The sequence below is a fragment of the Hyperolius riggenbachi genome, chromosome 3, assembly GCF_040937935.1.
Source record: "Hyperolius riggenbachi isolate aHypRig1 chromosome 3, aHypRig1.pri, whole genome shotgun sequence".
In the NCBI taxonomy this organism is placed as follows: Eukaryota; Metazoa; Chordata; class Amphibia; order Anura; family Hyperoliidae; genus Hyperolius; species Hyperolius riggenbachi.
Window position 1 is genome coordinate 225,733,698 of NC_090648.1, and position 18,846 is coordinate 225,752,543.

At 43.6% G+C, this 18,846-nt stretch overlaps 1 protein-coding gene across 8 annotated transcripts in view; it reads left to right on the plus strand.

The window, feature by feature from the left end:
* SHANK3 (SH3 and multiple ankyrin repeat domains 3) overlaps nucleotides 1–18,846 on the plus strand; it is a 597,458-nt gene that overhangs the window by 329,687 nt on the left and 248,925 nt on the right. For 7 of the 8 annotated variants that reach the window (XM_068275859.1, XM_068275860.1, XM_068275861.1 and 4 more), the window contains one exon: nucleotides 6,929–7,037. In XM_068275859.1, coding sequence (XP_068131960.1) covers nucleotides 6,929–7,037 — 109 coding nt within the window. Of the gene's footprint in view, nucleotides 1–5,238; nucleotides 5,349–6,928; nucleotides 7,038–18,846 lie in introns of those variants that run through there. The other variant, XM_068275864.1, reaches the window with a different exon arrangement.

Below are 18,846 nucleotides of genomic sequence, written 5' to 3' on the forward strand. Positions count from 1 at the left end.
TCAGATTCGCAAAACCGAAGCGCTGTCTCACTCTTAGATTCGGCTAACAATGTCAAATCTGAGGAGTCAGAACGCAAAACTTGCGAATCAAAAATCGCTTTAGGTTGTGAAACTGACGCTTCCATAGCGCAAACCTCCGCGATCTGCGGGGCAGACTGTAAGGCGTTCAGGACAGAAACACTGGAGCAACTGTCACCAGGCAATGGGCCCTTACAGGTGTGAACAGGGTGAGACAAAGACGCATTTGCAGTAGAAATAGCGACAACATCAGGAAAAACTTTATTAGACATATTAATTTTACTTTTGATGCTGCGTAATTTAGGAATTTTCCCCATAGCAGGATCACAGATGGAAGATCTTAAAGATCTGTCTCTAAATGACAAGGGGCTTGATTCGCAAAGCGGTGCTAACTGTTAGCACGCCTGTGAAAACCCCCTTAGCACGTCTAAACGAGTTTTTCGCGCACAAAACTTTATGCGCGCAAAACTTTATGCGCGCACTGCACAGAGCGCAGGGTGCTCCGCACGAAGTGCCCATTAAAGCCTATGGGACTTAGCGTGCGCATAGGACTTTGCGCGCGCAAAACGTTGCGCGCGGTACTTAGCACGCGATCTGATTGAGAAATCCGGTGCTATCCTATTAGCACCCTGGTTAGCACGTCTAGAGACTTTAGACCTGCTAAGTAGGTTATCACCGCATAGTGAATCAAGCCCCAGGGGTCCCACACATCCTTGAGAAAACTGGCACATTCATGCTGATCACAATCTGCAGTAACATCCGAGAAACAGGCATCAGATCGCACAGATTCAAACTGCACGCAGTCAGGAGAGAATCCTCCAGGATTCTCACAGGAATCAACCACAGTGGCACACCCACTCATTTCAGATCGCACAATGTCAAGACTCACATGCTTTACCCCAGAAAGGCAGGAACAATCATCCGACAACGATGTCTCTTTATTGGAATCAATTGATTGGTGTGTGTGCAACTCATCTAAAATCGTCTGCCATACATAAATCACCAGATCCACATCACCCTCGTCTCATTCATTGGAATCAATCAAAAGGTACATAGAATCGAGACAATCATTCAAGACATCTTCGCTTTTTGCGATGTAAAAATCGCAAAAGGCTTTCCAATCAAAATCAAATTCCTCCATCAAGGCCCCAATGTCCCATGAGGCAAATGGAGGCTCAAACAAGCCAGTATCCAGATAATCTCCAAATGGGTGGAGTTCAGGAACAAGAACAGATTTTTTAACTGCTTTAATATAGTGTGCGATCCTACCTATAATAGGATCCACATAAGCTTTGGATTGGGGCAAAAAACCCGGAGACTGAGCAACATCATTGTAAACATCATTATCATACTGAATGGTTTTGCACATTTCAGACTTGACAGAAATAACCTATTTATTTGTGGTTGCTATGGGCAACAAATCTTTTGGCTGACAAGCCAAATCAGCAGTTTGGCCTGCAAGCACCAACTCATTCACATATGGTAATGACAGAGAAATGTTGCATAAGCTAATCTGATCAGCATTTTGCACTGCAGGAAAAAACTCATCTCTGGTTTCAGAGTCCAGTATCTTAAACCTCTTAAAGACACAGGACCCATATTTGACCAAATCGTACAAATCGGAAATTCCCTCTACACTGGGAATTTCGGTTTGGCTGGTCATACTGTAACGAATGTGGAATTCTCTCCGTGATCAGCGCACAAGACGTGCGCTGACACTGCGGAAATCCTCCACAAGCGTGTAATTTGAGGGAACCCAGCAAAAGGTGCAATGCACCTGTAGAGGGAAATTCCTGTCGACAGGTGGAGCTGTGGAGTGCAGAGGAACAGCTCCTCTGCTCTGCCACAGACGCCAGACAGGAATTGTACGGAGGGAAGAAACGCAGGGCAAGATAGCCCTGAAAGAGAGAGATCAAAGCGACAGAGGGTATGTGTGTCCACCAAACTAGTCGCCACCCTGCGACGATGAACACACAACCATAAAGATAAAGTGAGAAGGCAATCGCCAGAGATGGCGATTGCTAACAGCGACACAAGACCGAATAAGCACAGATGAGGAATGTATGTAGGTCCACCAATCTAGCCGCCAACCTGCGACGGTGGACACACAACAGAAGAAATCAAGTGAGAACGCAATCGCAAGAGAAGCGATTGCGGAAGAGAATGAGCACAGGGACAGAATGTATGTATGTGCCCCAATCTAGTCGCCAACCCGCGACGGTGCACATACAACAGCAGATATGAAGTAGGAACACATTCGCGAGAGAGGCGATTGCCAGAGGTGACACAAGGCTACAGCAAGGCAGAGCACGAGAGTAGCAAAGGCACAGCAAATCATACAATGAGAAGATAAGGAAAATAACAAACGCTAACTAAACGCGAACACCGCACTCATTCGCAACAGTGCACGCGTTTATGCGCGGTCTCCACGTGTTAAGCACAACAGAGACAAGCACGCCTAACTAACCATCGACAGACAAACATGAAACAGAGGACGCGAGCGCTTGCTTAACGGTTACCTCACCGAGCCTCCAGCAAGCGTTCGTAGCAGACAAGACAGATACACGAAAACAGGAATAAGTGAGAGATAGGATCCACAGCACTAGCGCAAGAGGCTAGTGCGATCCAAGATGACAGAACAGAAGGATTCCTGTCGACCACCGCTGGGACAGAACAATCGCAACAGACAAACAAAACAGATATGCAATCCTAACTGCACTAGGGAACCTGCCTAGTGCAGTCCCAGGAATTACTCTAAGCTAATCTTTAAACAAAGAGCAAGGCTGACACTTCAGGAGTGTTTCAGAGGACTAACCCTTATGACCAGCCCAGGTCTGTGATATCACATGGTATTTATAGTACAAGCCTACAAAGGATGTGGCTAGGCAATCTGCATGACAAACGTATGCAAATTCCTCAGCAGCAAGCTGCAAAACTGACAAAAGGTCTCTCTTCCAGAGACCTGCAGAATGCAGACCTGAACAGTGGTCAAAAGGCTGCCTGCCTGCGCAGGCAGCCGAGCGGATCCTCACACAAACCCTTAAATTCTTTAAAACCATACAGCACACAATCTATGTGTAATTGTATTGAATGACCGATCAGCAGGCTGCTATGAATATTCATAACAAATAACAAACTTTTTATTTAATTCTACAAACCTTGAAATTCTGATTCTTGTGGGCTAAAGTCTACCACGAACCAATCACAGAAATATATTTTTACCGCTCAACCAGTAGTGAGGCTGGCTTCAGCAGTGTGATAGAAGTTGTACTGTGAATGGCCAGCACTACTACTATGCAGGGGCTGCATGCCTACTCTGCACAACAGACCAAGGGCACCACATGGGAAACTCAGCACTCAGGCCTGGACCATGGCAGTGCCCCAATATACAATTATTCTGCCAGTAGCTGCACACTACTAAACTACCACACCTTAACCACATCTCAGAAGCTCTATTCACCAAGTACAACCTGAGTTGCACCTGGAAGGATTTTTGGTACAATTTGGCATAGTAAAGTTTCACATACATAGTGCAGTTAGCAGACATAGTACCGTTAACATATATATGGTACAACAAAATGCTGGTTCACTGGTTCAAAATAAAGATCCAATAATGCAAGAACAGTTCTACGCTTACGTATTTGTGGGTGTTAATTCTGATATGGTATAGGTTTAAATACACTGGCTCCATGTCAGAATCCGCTCTGCTGGCCTTGATTCCATGGACAGTTTGTTGGTTTCCTATGCAGTTCAGTCCAGGGAAAATAGGCCTTTTTGTCAGTTTGCAAGGCTGACTGATTTGCATCCAATTATCTTGCAATCTGCTTGTCTGCTTCCTTTGAAGGTTTTCAGTATAAATGTCACTTGCTCCCAGTATTCCTTGCTCGTCATAGGTTCTGTTTGGTGAAGACTGACTTTAGAGCCTCAGCCTCTTTGTATCTTATTGCTGAATATTCTAGTGTAGTTAATTATTGGGGAGTGCTATTTGCACTCCTACTAGTGCTGTCAGTTTTGTGTATTATTTGTATTGTGTAGTTTTGTCTTGTCCTGTACTTGCGATTACACTGTCTCCAGTGGTGGCTGATAGTGAATCGTTTAGTCTGTTTTGTCTGGAGCAAACGCTTGCTGTTGTCTGGTGTTAGGCAACCGATTAGCAAGCATTCTCAGTATCTGTTTGTCTTTGTTTTTCGTGTTCATTTGTTAGTCAGGATTGGTAAGTTTTGTCACTGTTGCGCTTAACGTGCGGTGACCGTGCTACTGACGCGTTTGTCACTGTTGCGCATAACGTGCGGTGACCGCATTTAGTTAGTTCATTTGTTATTTTCCTTAGAGTTCGGATTGTGGTTATTTGCTGTGTATTCCTTTACTCTATTCTTGCTTTGTCTTTGCTCAGTCTTGTGTTTCTGACAACAATCACCTCTCTTGCGATTGGCTTTCTCGCTCTAGTCTGGTCGCTTGTGATATGTCTACCGTCGCTGGGTGGCGACTAGATTGGTAGACATTTATACAGTCTGTCTCAGTTCTTGCTCTATTTTGAGTTGCTACCTTGTTTGTATTGCCCTGTGTTGTTTCATCGTGCAATTTCTATCTGGCATCTGTGGATGTACAGAGGACTTGTTCCTCTGTGCTCCACAACTCCGCCTGCTGGTTGGAATTCTCCTTTACAAATATATACTGGGTACTCTGCTTCTGTGATTGTGGGAGATTTCCATCTGCTTCAGCGCACTTGGTGTGCGCTGACTGTGGAAATCGCCCCCAGATCATTACACTCCACATGCTCCTGCTGTACTCGCTGCACTGCAACTAAATAATGCAGCTGTCTTATGTCATTGGCTCCTGACCCTGTGATCACTATGTGATGGTCACAGTGATGAGAGAGTGAGAATTAATGAAAGACTGTGGTCCTTATGGGGACAGACCTGGCGGTCCTAGCTAGGTTGAAGACGGTGTTCTACATTATATGCACGGTATTGCAATAATATTTATATTAAGTAACGTCTCGGTGTTGCTTGTGTGGGGAAAGGTTTTAATGCACACTTACAGTGAAGCAGATGATTCATTTATTTGTGAATATGTGTGGAATATTCCTATTCCCCTAATCACCCACTTTTGTGGCCTGACCAGCAGAACCAGGCCAAGAACTGCTGGATACCATAGCAACCAGTAAAGAGTGGAGGATGAAAGAGTCTTATGCGCAAGCACCAAATGTTGTGATTATGCAGAAGATTCCTCAAAGATTCTCTACACTGTTTACTGGTTGCTATGGTAACTAGAGGCTCTCATTCTGTTTCCCAAGTGATAGAGAGCAGAATAGCAACAGCTGGGAACAGGTATTTTTTGTATACTCAAGAAGTGTGAAGTGTTTCTCTGCATTCCCTTTGTAAAAAACATTCCTTTTCAAATCTCTGTATATTTCAAGTATATTAAAGGGAAATTACATTTTGCTGAGTAAAAACTTAATATTGTATTGATTATTGGAAAACATTTTTCCAGCTTGATTACTTTATCTCTATGTGTATATAAGATACAGCCATTCCAAATAACTAAAACGGGCATATGAGAATTTGCTGCCACACACTGGACTAGTCCAGGTGTTGATAACAAGTAACAAAACATCTTGCTCTGTGTGGCTTCTTGGGGTTCTTTTACACTAAATCAGTTGCTGACTCAGTTATAAGTGAACGGACAGCTGATGTGCAAGGTAATGTCCATGTGCCCTTTGGCTCAGTACACATTATACACGTTTTAACTGGAAGCTTTTTCACAATACACTGCTATGTAAAGTTAATATGCATCAGTTTTTCAGCATATATTGTAAAAGAGGATAAAAGGGAGATTTTTTGGGAAGTCTCATAGCAACTTCAGTATACAGTGTACTGTTGTGAGGGTTGCAAAAAGAACAAAATGAAAGATATTTTTTTACAATGTTAAACTGCAAAAAAGACTAATGTAGCACCCATCCATATTATGGCGCTTCTATAGTCAAAGTAGAATTTTTCTTTAAAGGACAACTTAAGTGAGAGGGACATGCCATATTTATTGCCTTTTAAACAATGTTGATTGCCCGGCAGTCCTGCTGATCCTTTGCCTCTAATGCTGGGACATGGGTCGATTCTGCACCCGATCGTTTTGCCCGCTCGATTCTCTTATCTTCCGCTCGTTTTTCTTATCTTTTTTCAATTCACTTCAATGACAAATCGAGCGGCAAGAGATCGAACGGTGATCGGACATGTCAGAAATTATCTATCTAACCATCTTATCAGCTCAGAATCGAGCCGTGTATTCCCAGCATAGAGCCCCATACACACTCTCAACAGCTGTCTTTTATGCAGCACAATTATCAAACAACTTTTCTTGTGAAATAAGTTGAAACAACCAAAAATGGTTGTTTGCTATTGTTCACATAACTGATAAGATGTCAATCCAACTGTTGGATTGACATCTTATCAGTCTTATCAGTTGTTTGAACAATAGCAAATAACTTTTTTTGTTTGATAATTGTGCTGCATAAAAGACCGCTGTTGAGCAATGTGTATGGGGCTTAAAACCTTTAGCCATTAACACTGAGCAAACATGCAGATCAGATGTTTCTTCAGCCTCATATTCCTCTCACTCCAGGTCATTATCGCCCAACTTAGTCAGGCACAATTACAGGCCTTCAGGAAAATGGCTACAAACAAGTGACTACAACATTAGAAATTTGCTTGACTGCCCTAAACATCTGCTAAGAGGAATTTCATTTTATTTATTCCATTAACTTCTACCAAGTATAAAAATAAAAAGTTTGGGAATAGGGGCTTTATGAATATTAATAACTATCAAATGTAATCAAATGTATAGGTATTGAATCAGTTGTAAATGACTGTTGTCAGACCATCATGTTATACTCTGTGTTCTTCTTTTGCTATAGGGGAATCTAAAGAAGTTTATGGAGTACATTCAGTCTTTAAATGTAGAGAAGGTGAGCCGGCTGCTGGAGAGAGGCCTGGATCCCAACTATCAAGATCCAGATACAGGAGGTAAGTGGATTTTAGGTCACAGGCAGTCAAAGACAAAGGGGATGTTATTTTTAGAACCATGGCAGATTTTTTTTTCTAAATCTGTGTAGGCACACAGTTGCAGAACTTGGTTTTGTGTATGGAGAAACTCCATGATTAGCTTTCTCCTAAGATGTGAGACTCACACAGCAGTTTTAGATTTTTTTAAGATTTGTGTATGGAGATAGGTTTGAAATGTACCTTACCCATGAAAAAGCTACCTAAAGTCCATGCTGGATACCACACCACACACCTATGGGTTATGGGTCCTCTCCCTGTAATCACTGCTTGAAAAAAATGACTTTTGGCTAAAGTCAAGTTTTCAGACTTAGTCAAGTCGGACAGTTTCTGAATATTAAAGTGAGGGTTCACGGAGTTATAAAAATGCTAATCCACTTACCTGGGTCTTCCTCCAGCCCATGGCAGGCAGGACGTGCCCTCGACGCTGCTCCAGAGGCTCCCGGTCTTCTCCGGTGGCTCACCCGACCTGGCCTGGCCGGCTTCCAGGTCGGGCTCGTGTGCGCTTCAACGTGCGTCTCAAGCGGTCGCGCTAACGTCATCGGACGTCCTCCAGGCTGTACTTCGCAGGCGCAGTACAGTCCGTAGGACGTCCGATGACTTCAGCGCGACTGCGTGAGATGCATGTTGGAGCGCAAGGAGAAGCCCGACCAGGAAGCCGACCTGGCCAGGTCGGTTGAGCCACCGGAGAGGACCGGGAGCCTCTGGAGCGGTGTCGAGGGCACGTCCTGCCTGTAACGGGCTGGAGGAAACCCCAGGTAAGTGGATTAGTATTTTTATTTTTTTAACTAACTCCGTGGATATTTCCTTTAAGAGCTAGGCTTGCTCCCATTCTCTCCCCATAGCTGAGTGGACTTCAAAAAATAAAAGTGGAAGGCAGGTGCAGGAAGAAATGGGCTGAATGTGCTCTAGGATATCCAGACCACTGCAATGTTTTGTTTCCAGGTCTGTAGACATTACCCATAGAGGTGTGCTCACTGTTGTAATACTCAAAATATCTATTAATTGTTTCATATGCATAGATATTTCTGACCATTCATGGACGATAGTCTCAAGGACACCAAGGGTCCCTTTTATTAAGCCACACAAAAGAAGACAATACAAATTTTTATTACATAGAGATCTCAGATCTCACTTCCTCCTTCACTTCCTTCTTAACTGCCTTCCTTCTCCTGAGGCGTATCAATAGGGGGTGCAGAGGTTGCAACTGCATCGGGGCCTCGAGGGGTCCTCCCTCAACCACAGTAATAGCTCTCTATTGGTCCTGTGCTCACAATAATCACTTCTATAGATACTTTGAACAGTGGCAATCATTAACAAACTGCTCCCCATTCCCTTCTTGCAGCTCTGATTCTGTAGTTGCCATTGGCAGGTTTTGGTGCACCGTATCAATTATTATGCATAGAGTGCTTGGGGGACCCCATGTAAAACTTGCATTGGGGCCCACAGCTCCTTAGCTACGCCACTGTCCTTCTCCCAAATAAATGAACACAATCTCTCCTCTCCCATCTTTAAATCATATCCCACTACCTGTCCCCATTGATCCTATTCCCTCTCACCTCATTCCTAACCTTTTCTTTTTCGCTACACCTACCCTAACTTCACTCTTACACCTTTCCTTCTCTGCATGTGATTTCTCATCCACAACTTAGCAAGCCCTGAAATCTCCATTCAGGACCCCTTCTCTGGGTCCCACTGCCTTCCCTAACTGCTGACTTATCTCCCTTCTTCTCTTCTCTATATCTTCCTTGGTGTGTTTTATCTCCTCCAGTCTGGCTGTTGCCCAAGTCACTCAACAGAAACAAGCTCATTACTTTCCTATCATTTTCCACAATTATTTCACAACTTTACTACTGCAACACCCACCTCTGTGGCCTACTACCACAACTCGTCTATCACTCCTTTCTCTTCTCAAATTCCACTGTTATGCTGGGTACACTCCATACAATTTTCTGTTTGATTTTCTTTTCCATTTCTTCTGTTCGATTTCCGATCATTTTCTGAATCTATTTCCATTCACTTTTTTGAGCAGTCGACCAGAAAAACGATTGAAAATAAGATTGAACATGATGGAAATTATCTATCGAACCATCTATCTAACAGAAAATTGTATGGCATGTACTTGGCAAAAGTCCCTCCACTGGCTACCTATTACACAAAGGAAAAAATGAAAGATCCCAACTCTCACTCACAAAGCACGTTACAATCTAACTCATTCTTGAATAACTACACTTATCTCCAGATACCACCGTACACACACCCTCCACTCTACCATCAATATTCTCCTTTCTCTTTTCCTAGTTACCTGTTCTTATTCACATATTAAAGATTTCTTTCAGATTTCTCTACTCCTCTAGAACACCAACAGTCAGTACACATCTACACTTCAGGAACATTCTAAAAAAAAAAATCTCTTAAGGCAAGCATATAATCTTACCTAGGAAACTCTTTGGCCATTGGACACCACACTACCACCTTGTGCGCAGCTTCCTCTTACCTATTGTTCTATCACTTAACCCCATTAAGCCCAAACTACATGATACAATTATTTGTGCAATTCGATTACGATTCTATTTACGATCCGATTAAATCCGACATGTCCGATCGGGATTCGATTCAATTCAATTGGATTTGTCATTGCAAAACAATGGCAAATCGAATTGAATGGAAATGAATCCCGATTGGACATGTCGGATTTAATCGGATCGTAAATAGAATTGTAATCGAATCGCACAAAGAATTGTATCGTGTAGATGCGGCTTTAGAATGTAATCTCAAATGGACATGTCTCTCTCTCTCTCTTTCCGTGTATTTACTGCTGCTGTGTAATGTAAGTACTTATTTTCCAACTCTGTGCAATCTAATACCGTCTTTTCCCGAAAATAAGACACTGGCTTATATTATTTTTTGCTCTAAAAGTTGTGCTAGGGCTTATTTTCAGGGGATGTCTTATATTTCTATTAGGAAGGGTCTCTCAGCAGAACATTTCCAGTTCCTTTGTACTGTGATGTTCATGGATTTGAAAGTATGCTACTGTGCTGATCAGGCACCTGCCCTGTCTTCCCTGCACACAGCTCATAACCTTGCTGTGTGCTGGGATGACAGGATCAGTGATCGATTGGCACTGCACCACTGTGTCCCCACTTAATGGCTGCCTCTTCCTCCTCTCTAACTTCCGCTAGGGCTTATTTTCTGGGTAGGGCTTATATTTCAAGCATGCTCAAAATTCCAGCTAGGGCTTATTTTCAGGGTAGGTCTTATTTTCAGGGAAAGAGGGTAGCTGGCCCGATCAGATGTGTATTATCTGCATTCTATCATGGTTATTTATTTGTATATACAATGCATTCTCAGTTGTACAACACCACGGAAGATGCTGGCCCTATGTAAATCCAAAATAATAATAGCTGGCAGGGTCAGCACAAGTGCTGGAAGAATCAGGGCTTACATGGCCTTTAGGGATAGAACATGAACCAAGTTACTGCGGGCAGAATCGAGACTGCCGAGGTTTACATAAATGCAAAGTCTTCGGATAAACAACAGTAAAAAGGAGCATGTTAATTGAATATCTGAAAGACCTCTTGCTTAGGCAGTTCATCAGGGTTTTTGAGCCCCCTAAAATCCTAACTAAACCCAAAATTGAACATGGCAAATTCTGAAAGCAACCATAATGATTAGTGCAAATTATAAATTTGACCTCTCTTAGGAGGCTATTTTGTATTAAGCAAATATTACCTTTGGAAACAGACTTCAAACTGAGAAAAAAATGTGTGTAGCTGTGCCTGCTGCAACTGTGCAGCTATACACGTAGTCTTCAAGTGAACCCAAGGTGAACATCGTTCCTCTTTTTGCACGCGCGGTCGTCTTGCTCCTGCGTGAGTACAGCCATGCTTGTGCAGTAGCATGGAGCCACTTTTGCTTAAGCGGCTCTGACCTATTGTGCAGGCATGGCAATATGTTATAGTGGCTGCATAATCTGTCGTGATTAAAATCTCCTGCTGGATTACTTTCGGGGTCTGCAAGCATTAACAGTGAAGATGAGGAGGAAGTGGAAAGCCTTTTGGTGGATCCGGCTGCTTGCCTCTTCTTAGGTAAGGATCTCATTTTTTGCCCTAGGTTCGCCTTGGGTACACTTTAAGATCTCTAAAGCCGTTTACTTACAGTTACTATATTAGAAGATTAAAATGTGTTACACCTACTTCTGTGAACTACAGAGTCCCACCTCCTCTTGTAGACACACTGTTTCTAGCATAATGCAGGGATTTGGGGAAATGTAGTCTGGCATCCATTGTTCTTCCCTAATTTATGTCTCACATGGACACATTAACCCAAACAGCTGCAATCAGAAGGGAAAGAAAGCAAGTTCTACTGCCCTGGCAAGCACATATTGTTGGTGAAGTAGTTTTTTTACCTACTACTTTTTGTATGCGCAGTTTATATTTTGTGTCAGTTATCAACCTGATTACTGTTAGAAATAGCCTTGTTCAGTTTTAGGTTTATTAGGGTTTCAAATATATTGACATTAACTGACCAAGCATTTTGAGATGCAACTCCAGCATGACTCAACAGAAGACTTAAGTTGGTGCCTTAAGGGGCTCATACACTGGTCAATTTCAGCCATCGATCGATTGATTCTATGGAATCATTTGATCGATTGGAAATTGATTCTATCAGTTTCGATAGATTTGATTTATCTGACTGAATAAAAAATATAGGTCGATCTGCTACTGACAGCAGATCGATGGCCCATAGAGTTGCATTGGATCTAATGGTCCAGTAATGCATTTATATCGATTTCCAGTAGATTTCCAATAGATTTAATTCTGAAATCTATTGGAAATCTGTTCCTAGTGTGTGGCACACATCAGATAGATTCCTGTCAGATTCGACTTGACAGGCATCTGACAGAAATGTATCTAATGGTCGAACCTGATGCAAATCTATGACTGTATGGCCAACTTAAAGGTCACCCTTCTGCAGCAAAAACAATAGCGGGTCCAGGTGATTCAGGAGGATATTAAATAAATCAGGAGCCCTGTGGGTGTAACCTGCAACTTGAGTGGGGGTTGCTGTGGTGGTACAACACTAACAAAAGAACTACTAGTACTAGAACAAAGTTGTGTTTGAAAGATGTGTTAGAGTTCGTAGGTAACACTACATGTTACAGAGAAACTTGAACCCAGGATTGAACTTCATCGCAATCAGTAGCCGATACCCCCTTTTCCATAAGAAATCTTTACCTTTTCTTGATAGATAACAGGGCCATCTGTATGGCTGATATTGTGAAATTTACTGTATCAGACTGTATCTCAGGAACTGCTAATTGTTTTGACATGCAGCTTTCACTGTAGATGATGCCTGAGGATGCATTCTTCAACACGTGGTCAGTAAATATTGAGCAGACAGGTTTGCTTTTAAGTACTGACTTAAAAAGCAAACTAAGCTGTATTTGCTGTAAAATCTGTAGAGCATAGAGCAGTGTGGGGTTTTTGGGCACGTAGCATGCATCTTGTTTGCCGTATATATCCAATTCCCTAGTGTTTATCAGGGTGATTTTGGGTCACAGCTGCTGGCATTTTACGCTAACTTAATTTTTCAGTTTTGGGCTATATTTCCTCTTGAATCACATTTTTGCATAGTCTTTTTCCCGTGCAGTTTTTAATGCGTACATACTTGTTAAACTAGGCACTTTTTTGGTGGCAGCATGCTTACAGTATATGGAAAAAAAGCAGCATACTGCAACTTACGGTAATTCTTTTCACGCTCATAGGATGTGAACAGTACAATGATTAACATAGGCTGTCAATCTAATATGTTTCCATGTGCGGAAAACATAAAAAAAACTCCTTTAATTTTTAAATGAATAGATTGCATTCACCAGTCTAATGCTTGCTATTGTTTTTGATTGTGCCATCTTAGATGTTCAATGTAGAGTCATTTATGTGGAACTCAAGTCTGCTGCAAAGATTTCAAATATGTTGTAGCAAATGGTGTTGCAGATGCTTAGAGGTTTCAGAGTCTATTATGCCAGCGCTCTTTCTAAAATTAAGTAGTCAATGACAGTTTATCTGCTCTTTCATTAATGCTTTTGGAGCATGGTTATTATTGTTGCATGTGGCACGCCACGTGTATTTTTACAATATAGAAGAAATGTTGCTGTGAAGTTCTACAGTCTGACCTCAGCTCAGGGGCGTCTCTAGCCATTTTGTCACTCCAGGCGAGAAATCCTGTGGCACCCCCCCCCCCCCCCGTGATTGCCCCCAGTCCCATACCCCGCACCCCTCATGGTGAACACCACTCCTGTGGTGAACCCCACCCCCAAGACCCCCGAAAATCATAATGCAGCAGCGTTTCACCAGAAAATGTACTTATTGCGGCATGCACTCACACACACCACACACAGTGTACACACACACACACACTATACACACACACACACACACACACAGTGTACACACACACACACAGTACACACACTGCACACAACATACACACTATACACAGTACACACACACACACACACACACACTCTAGACATGCACAGCACAGTACACACACTATACACACACACACAGTACACACACTGCACACAACATACACACACACACACTACACACACTGCACACAACATACACACTATACACAGTACACACAAACACACACACTTTAGACACGCACAGCACAGTACACACACTACACACACACACACACAGTACACACACTGCACACAACATACACACACACACACACACACACACAGTACACACACACACACACACACACACACACACACAGAGCACACTATACACAGCACACAGTAGACATACACTATACACATACAGAGATAGGAGGAGTGGAGTGAGACTGAGAATAGCCTGGGATGGAGCAGTTTATCTGTATTGCAGTCCCACATTACACAGAGACTAGTTGCTGGTAATAGGACTGCTGTCCCTGACAATCTCTTACACAAGTCAGCAAGCAGCCCTCCTGGAGTTTAGGGACTGTCAAAACTTTTCAACCTGTTTAAGACCTTATCTGCACATGCAGTCATTATAACAATGGGGAGAGACCAGACAGTTTTTTTCCCACTGACCCTCCAGACGAGTTCTACATCATGCTGTGTATATTTACCAGCTAGCCTGCCCTCTAATTGCACTTTTATCAGCTAGCCTAGTATTTTACATTGCCTTACATCAACAAACCTGAATACAGCAGACACAGGACCAACCCTAAATCATTGAATGAAAGGCGGCCTCGGGGGAAGTCAATGCCTGGCTGCTACACAGTCTCTACATCCAGGCAGTTACCAGTAGCAGAGAGAGAGGGACTGAATTCTCAGGAGTCGGACTCAGGAGCTGATGATGCTGTACTCCTCGGATCCCTGACTAGGATGAGTGCCTTCTCTCACTGACTCATTCATTACTGTGGTTCTTTGAATCATTGAGCTGAAGTCCAGTCAGCCCCGCTGCTGCTGCTGTGTAAACTGACACCTGAGTCAGCTGAGAGGCATTTCTTCTCTCACTACTCAGTGCAGAAGCGCCCTTGCCTCTTCCTGTCGCCTTAGGCGAATATTTATAGCTGCCTAATGGCTCGGACGCCTCTGCCTCAGCTCTACAATGGGAAAATAAATGAGCCAGTTATAGGAGCAGAATGTGCAGTAGGAACAGCCCTGGCTACCAAAAATCCGTTTTTCTTTTGCAAGCTATAAAGACATATCTGGCTTCTCAGTAAGAAAAAAAAATAAAGATAATTTTTAGTAATATTATATTACATAGTATTTTCTGCTGTAAATGTTATAATAGTTCTTTGTAAAGACAGAATTGGCATGTAAGGTTAATCAATGAACGTATATTGCAATAGCAGATTCAGGAGTGTGTTATATTCAGAACTGCCATTGATTTAGCTTGAGTATAATCTGGGGGTGGGTACAGCACACTGCAGCCTGATAGAGCAGGTTTTGTATCCTCCAAGGCTTCTGAGTAGGTCTGTAGCTTGTTCATTATGGATAAAATCCATTCTATTATCCTTTGTATAGAGACAAAGCTTTAGTGCAATGACAGAGAGAGAGAGGAAGAGGGAGAGCATGTCTTTAACAAGGTAATATATGATTATTTACTGCATAGAAATTAACAGGATTTCACAGACTCATATTTGGTGAAATGAAAAAAAAAATAGCTAAATTAGATTCTATTTTAAAGTTTCAAGCTCCTGGACAGAATCATATATAAGTCTGTACGTGATTCAAAACTTCTTATTGTACGGTTCTGATACAGTTCTGTATAAGGCCTGAAGAAAAAAACAATGTTTCAAAAGCTTGCAATAAACCATGTAAAGTTAGTCATTAACCACTTGCCGACCGCCCACTGCCTATGGGTGTCGGCAAAGTGGCACGCCCAGGACCGCCTAACGTCCATCGGCGTCCGCTCCTGGGGGACCAAAAAGCCAGGGATTGCGCGCGTCTGCCGGCATTAGGCTCCGCCCACCCGCAACGTCAACCCGACGGCCAATTAGCAGAGCCGGCGGGTTGTTAACCCCCGATCTGCCGCATGGAAAGCGTATAATACGCTTTGTAATGTATACAAAGCGTATTATACAGGCTGCCTCCTGCCCTGGTGGTCCCAGTGATCGAGATCGGGATCCTGCCCCCTGATCGCCCACAGCACCCCTCATACACCCCTGATCACCCCCTCAGACCCCTGTTTGCACCCAATCACCCCCCTAATCACCCATTAATCACTCCCTGTCACTATCTGTCAACGCTATTTTTAGATTAGGTCCTAAACTGCCCCCTTGGGGCTCCTGATCACCCCTCCACACCCTCAGATCCTCTCCAGACCCCCCCCACCCTGTGTACTGTATACATCTATTCTCCCCTGTAATCACCCACTGATCACCTGTCAATTACCCATCAATCACCCCCTATCACCACCTGTCACTGCCACCCATCAGATCAGACCCTAACCTGCCCCTTGCGGGCACCTGATCACCCGCCCACACCCTCAGATCGCCCGCAGACCCGCCTTCAGATCACCTCCGAAGTGCATTGTTTACATCTGTTCTCCCCTCTAATCACCCACTGATCACCCATCAATCGCCCCGTCACCACCTGTCACTGCTACCCATCAGATCAGACCATAATCTGCCCCTTGCGGGCACCCAGTCACCCGCCCACACCCTCAGATCACCCTCAGACCCCCTCTGATCAACTCGCCAGTGCATTGCTTGCATATATTTTCCCTTGTAATCACCTACTGATCACCTATCAATCACCCCGTCACCCCCTGTCACCACCTGTCACTGCTACCCATCAGATCAGACCCTAATCTGCCCCTTGCGGGCATCCAATCACCCGCCCACACCCTCAGATTGCCCTCAGACCCCCCCTGATCACCTTGCCAGTGCATTGCTTCCATCTATTTTCCCCTCTAATCACACCCTGATCACCTATAAATCACCCCGTCACCCCCTGTCACCACCTGTCACTGCTAACCATCAGATCAGACCCTAATCTGCCCCTTGCGGGCACCCAAACACCCGCCCACACCCTCAGATCACCCTCAGACCCCCTCGGATCACCTCCCCAGTGCATTATTTACATCTGTTCTCCCCTCTAATCACCCACTGATCACCCATCAATCACCCCGTTACCACCTGTCACTGCTACCCATCATACCCATCAGATCAGACCCTAATCTGCCCCTTGCGGGCACCCAATTACCCGCCCACACCCTCAGATCGCCCTCAGACCCCCCTGATCACCCCCAGTGCATTGCTTGCATCTATCCCCCCTTCTAATCACACCCTGAGACACCCATCAATCACCTCCTGTCACCACCTGCCACCCCTAGCATTCCTACCCATCAGATCAGGCCCTAATTTGCCCCGTGTGGGCTCCTGATTACTTGGCCAAACCCTCAGATCCCCCTCAGACCCCCTTCCGATCACCTTCCCAGTGCATTGATTGCATCTATTCTCCCCTCTAATCACCCCCTGAGACACCCATCAATCACCTCCTGTCACCACCTGTCACCCCCTAGCACTCCTATCCATCAGATCAGGCCCTAATCTTCTCCCTGCAGGCTCCTGATCACCCGGCCAAACCCTCACCCGCCCCACCGCAGTGACAGAATTTTTTGTTTCTGATCACTGCTGGTACGACTTAATTGTGGCTGAGACCAACCGTTATGCCACACAATACGTAACCGCCAATCCAAGAAGCTACCATGCCCAGCCTTTTCGGTGGAAACCACTCCAAGTTTCCGAACGTAACATTTTTTGGGGCCTTCTCCTTAACATGGGTCTAGTCAAAAAGAATGTATTGCGGTCTTATTGGTCTACGCACCCAATACATCACATGCCCATGTTCTCTGCTGCCATGTCCAGGTCACGATTTGAGAACATCCTGCGCTTCCTGCACTTCAGTGCCAATACAACCTGTCATCTAAGAGGTCACCCTGCTTATGACCGGTTCCAGAAAATTCGGCCCCTCATAGACCACCTGTCAACAAAATTTGCACATGCTTATACCCCTGAACAGTCATATTGAGGCATTTGGTTTCCAGACTACTCCTCACGGTTTTGGACCCTAAAATGCCAGGGCAGTATAGGAACCCCACAAATGACCCCATTTTAGAAAGAAGACACCCCAAGGTATTCTGTTAGGTGTATGATGCGTTCATAGAAGATTTTATTTTTTTGTCACAAGTCAAGAAAAGACAAATAACATTTATATCGCGCCACTAGGACGCGCTCTATAGGCAGTAGCAGTGTTAGGGAGACTTGCCTAAGGTCTCCTACTGAAAGGTACTCATAGGACTTTGGGCCCCTTAGCGCACCTAGGCTGCAAAAAAGTGTCACACATGTGGTATTGCCGTGCTCAGGAGAAGTAGTATAATGTGTTTTGGGGTGTATTTTTACACATACCCATGCTGGGTGGGAGAAATATCTCTGTAAATGGACATTTGTGTGAAAAAAAAAATCTCATTTACAGAGATATTTCTCCCACCCAGCATGGGTATGTGTAAAAATACACCCCAAAACACATTATACTATTTCCCCTGAGCACGGCGAAGTTAGCAGAAGTGGAAATTTTTTTTTATCGACACAAAGTGTCATTTTCTGCTAACTTGTGACAAAAAATAAAATCTTCTATGAATGCATCATGCCTCTTAGTGAATACTTTGGGATGTCTTCTTTCCAAAATGGCTCATTTGGGGGTATTTATACTATCTTGGAATTCTTGCACCTCAAGAAACATGACAGGTGCTCAGTAAAGTCAGAGATGCTTCAAAATGGGAAAATTCACTTTTGGCACCATAGTTTGTAAACGCTATAACTTTTACGCAAACCAATAAATATACACTTATTGGATTTTGTTTAATCAAGGACATGTAGCACTATAAATTTAGACAAAAATGTATATAGAAATTTTACTTTATTTGAAAAATGTCAGCACAGAAAGTTAAAAAAAAACATTTTTTTGACAAAATTCATGTCTTTTTTGATGAATATAATAAAAATTAAAAATCACAGCAGCAATCAAATAGCACCAAAAGAACACAATAAGGGAAAGAGGCGCCCTGATTTGAATAAAAGCTTTTAAAACCAGTTTAAAAACGAAAAAGAAAAATGAGGTATCTTACCTCAATGACGAAATCTCTGTAAACTTACAAAAGATTTTTATTTGAGCACAGGCAACGCGTTTCGCGGGTCTAAAGCCCGCTTCCTCAGGCCAATACAGTGCCAAATGACAGAAATCATGTAGCATAGGGAGCCT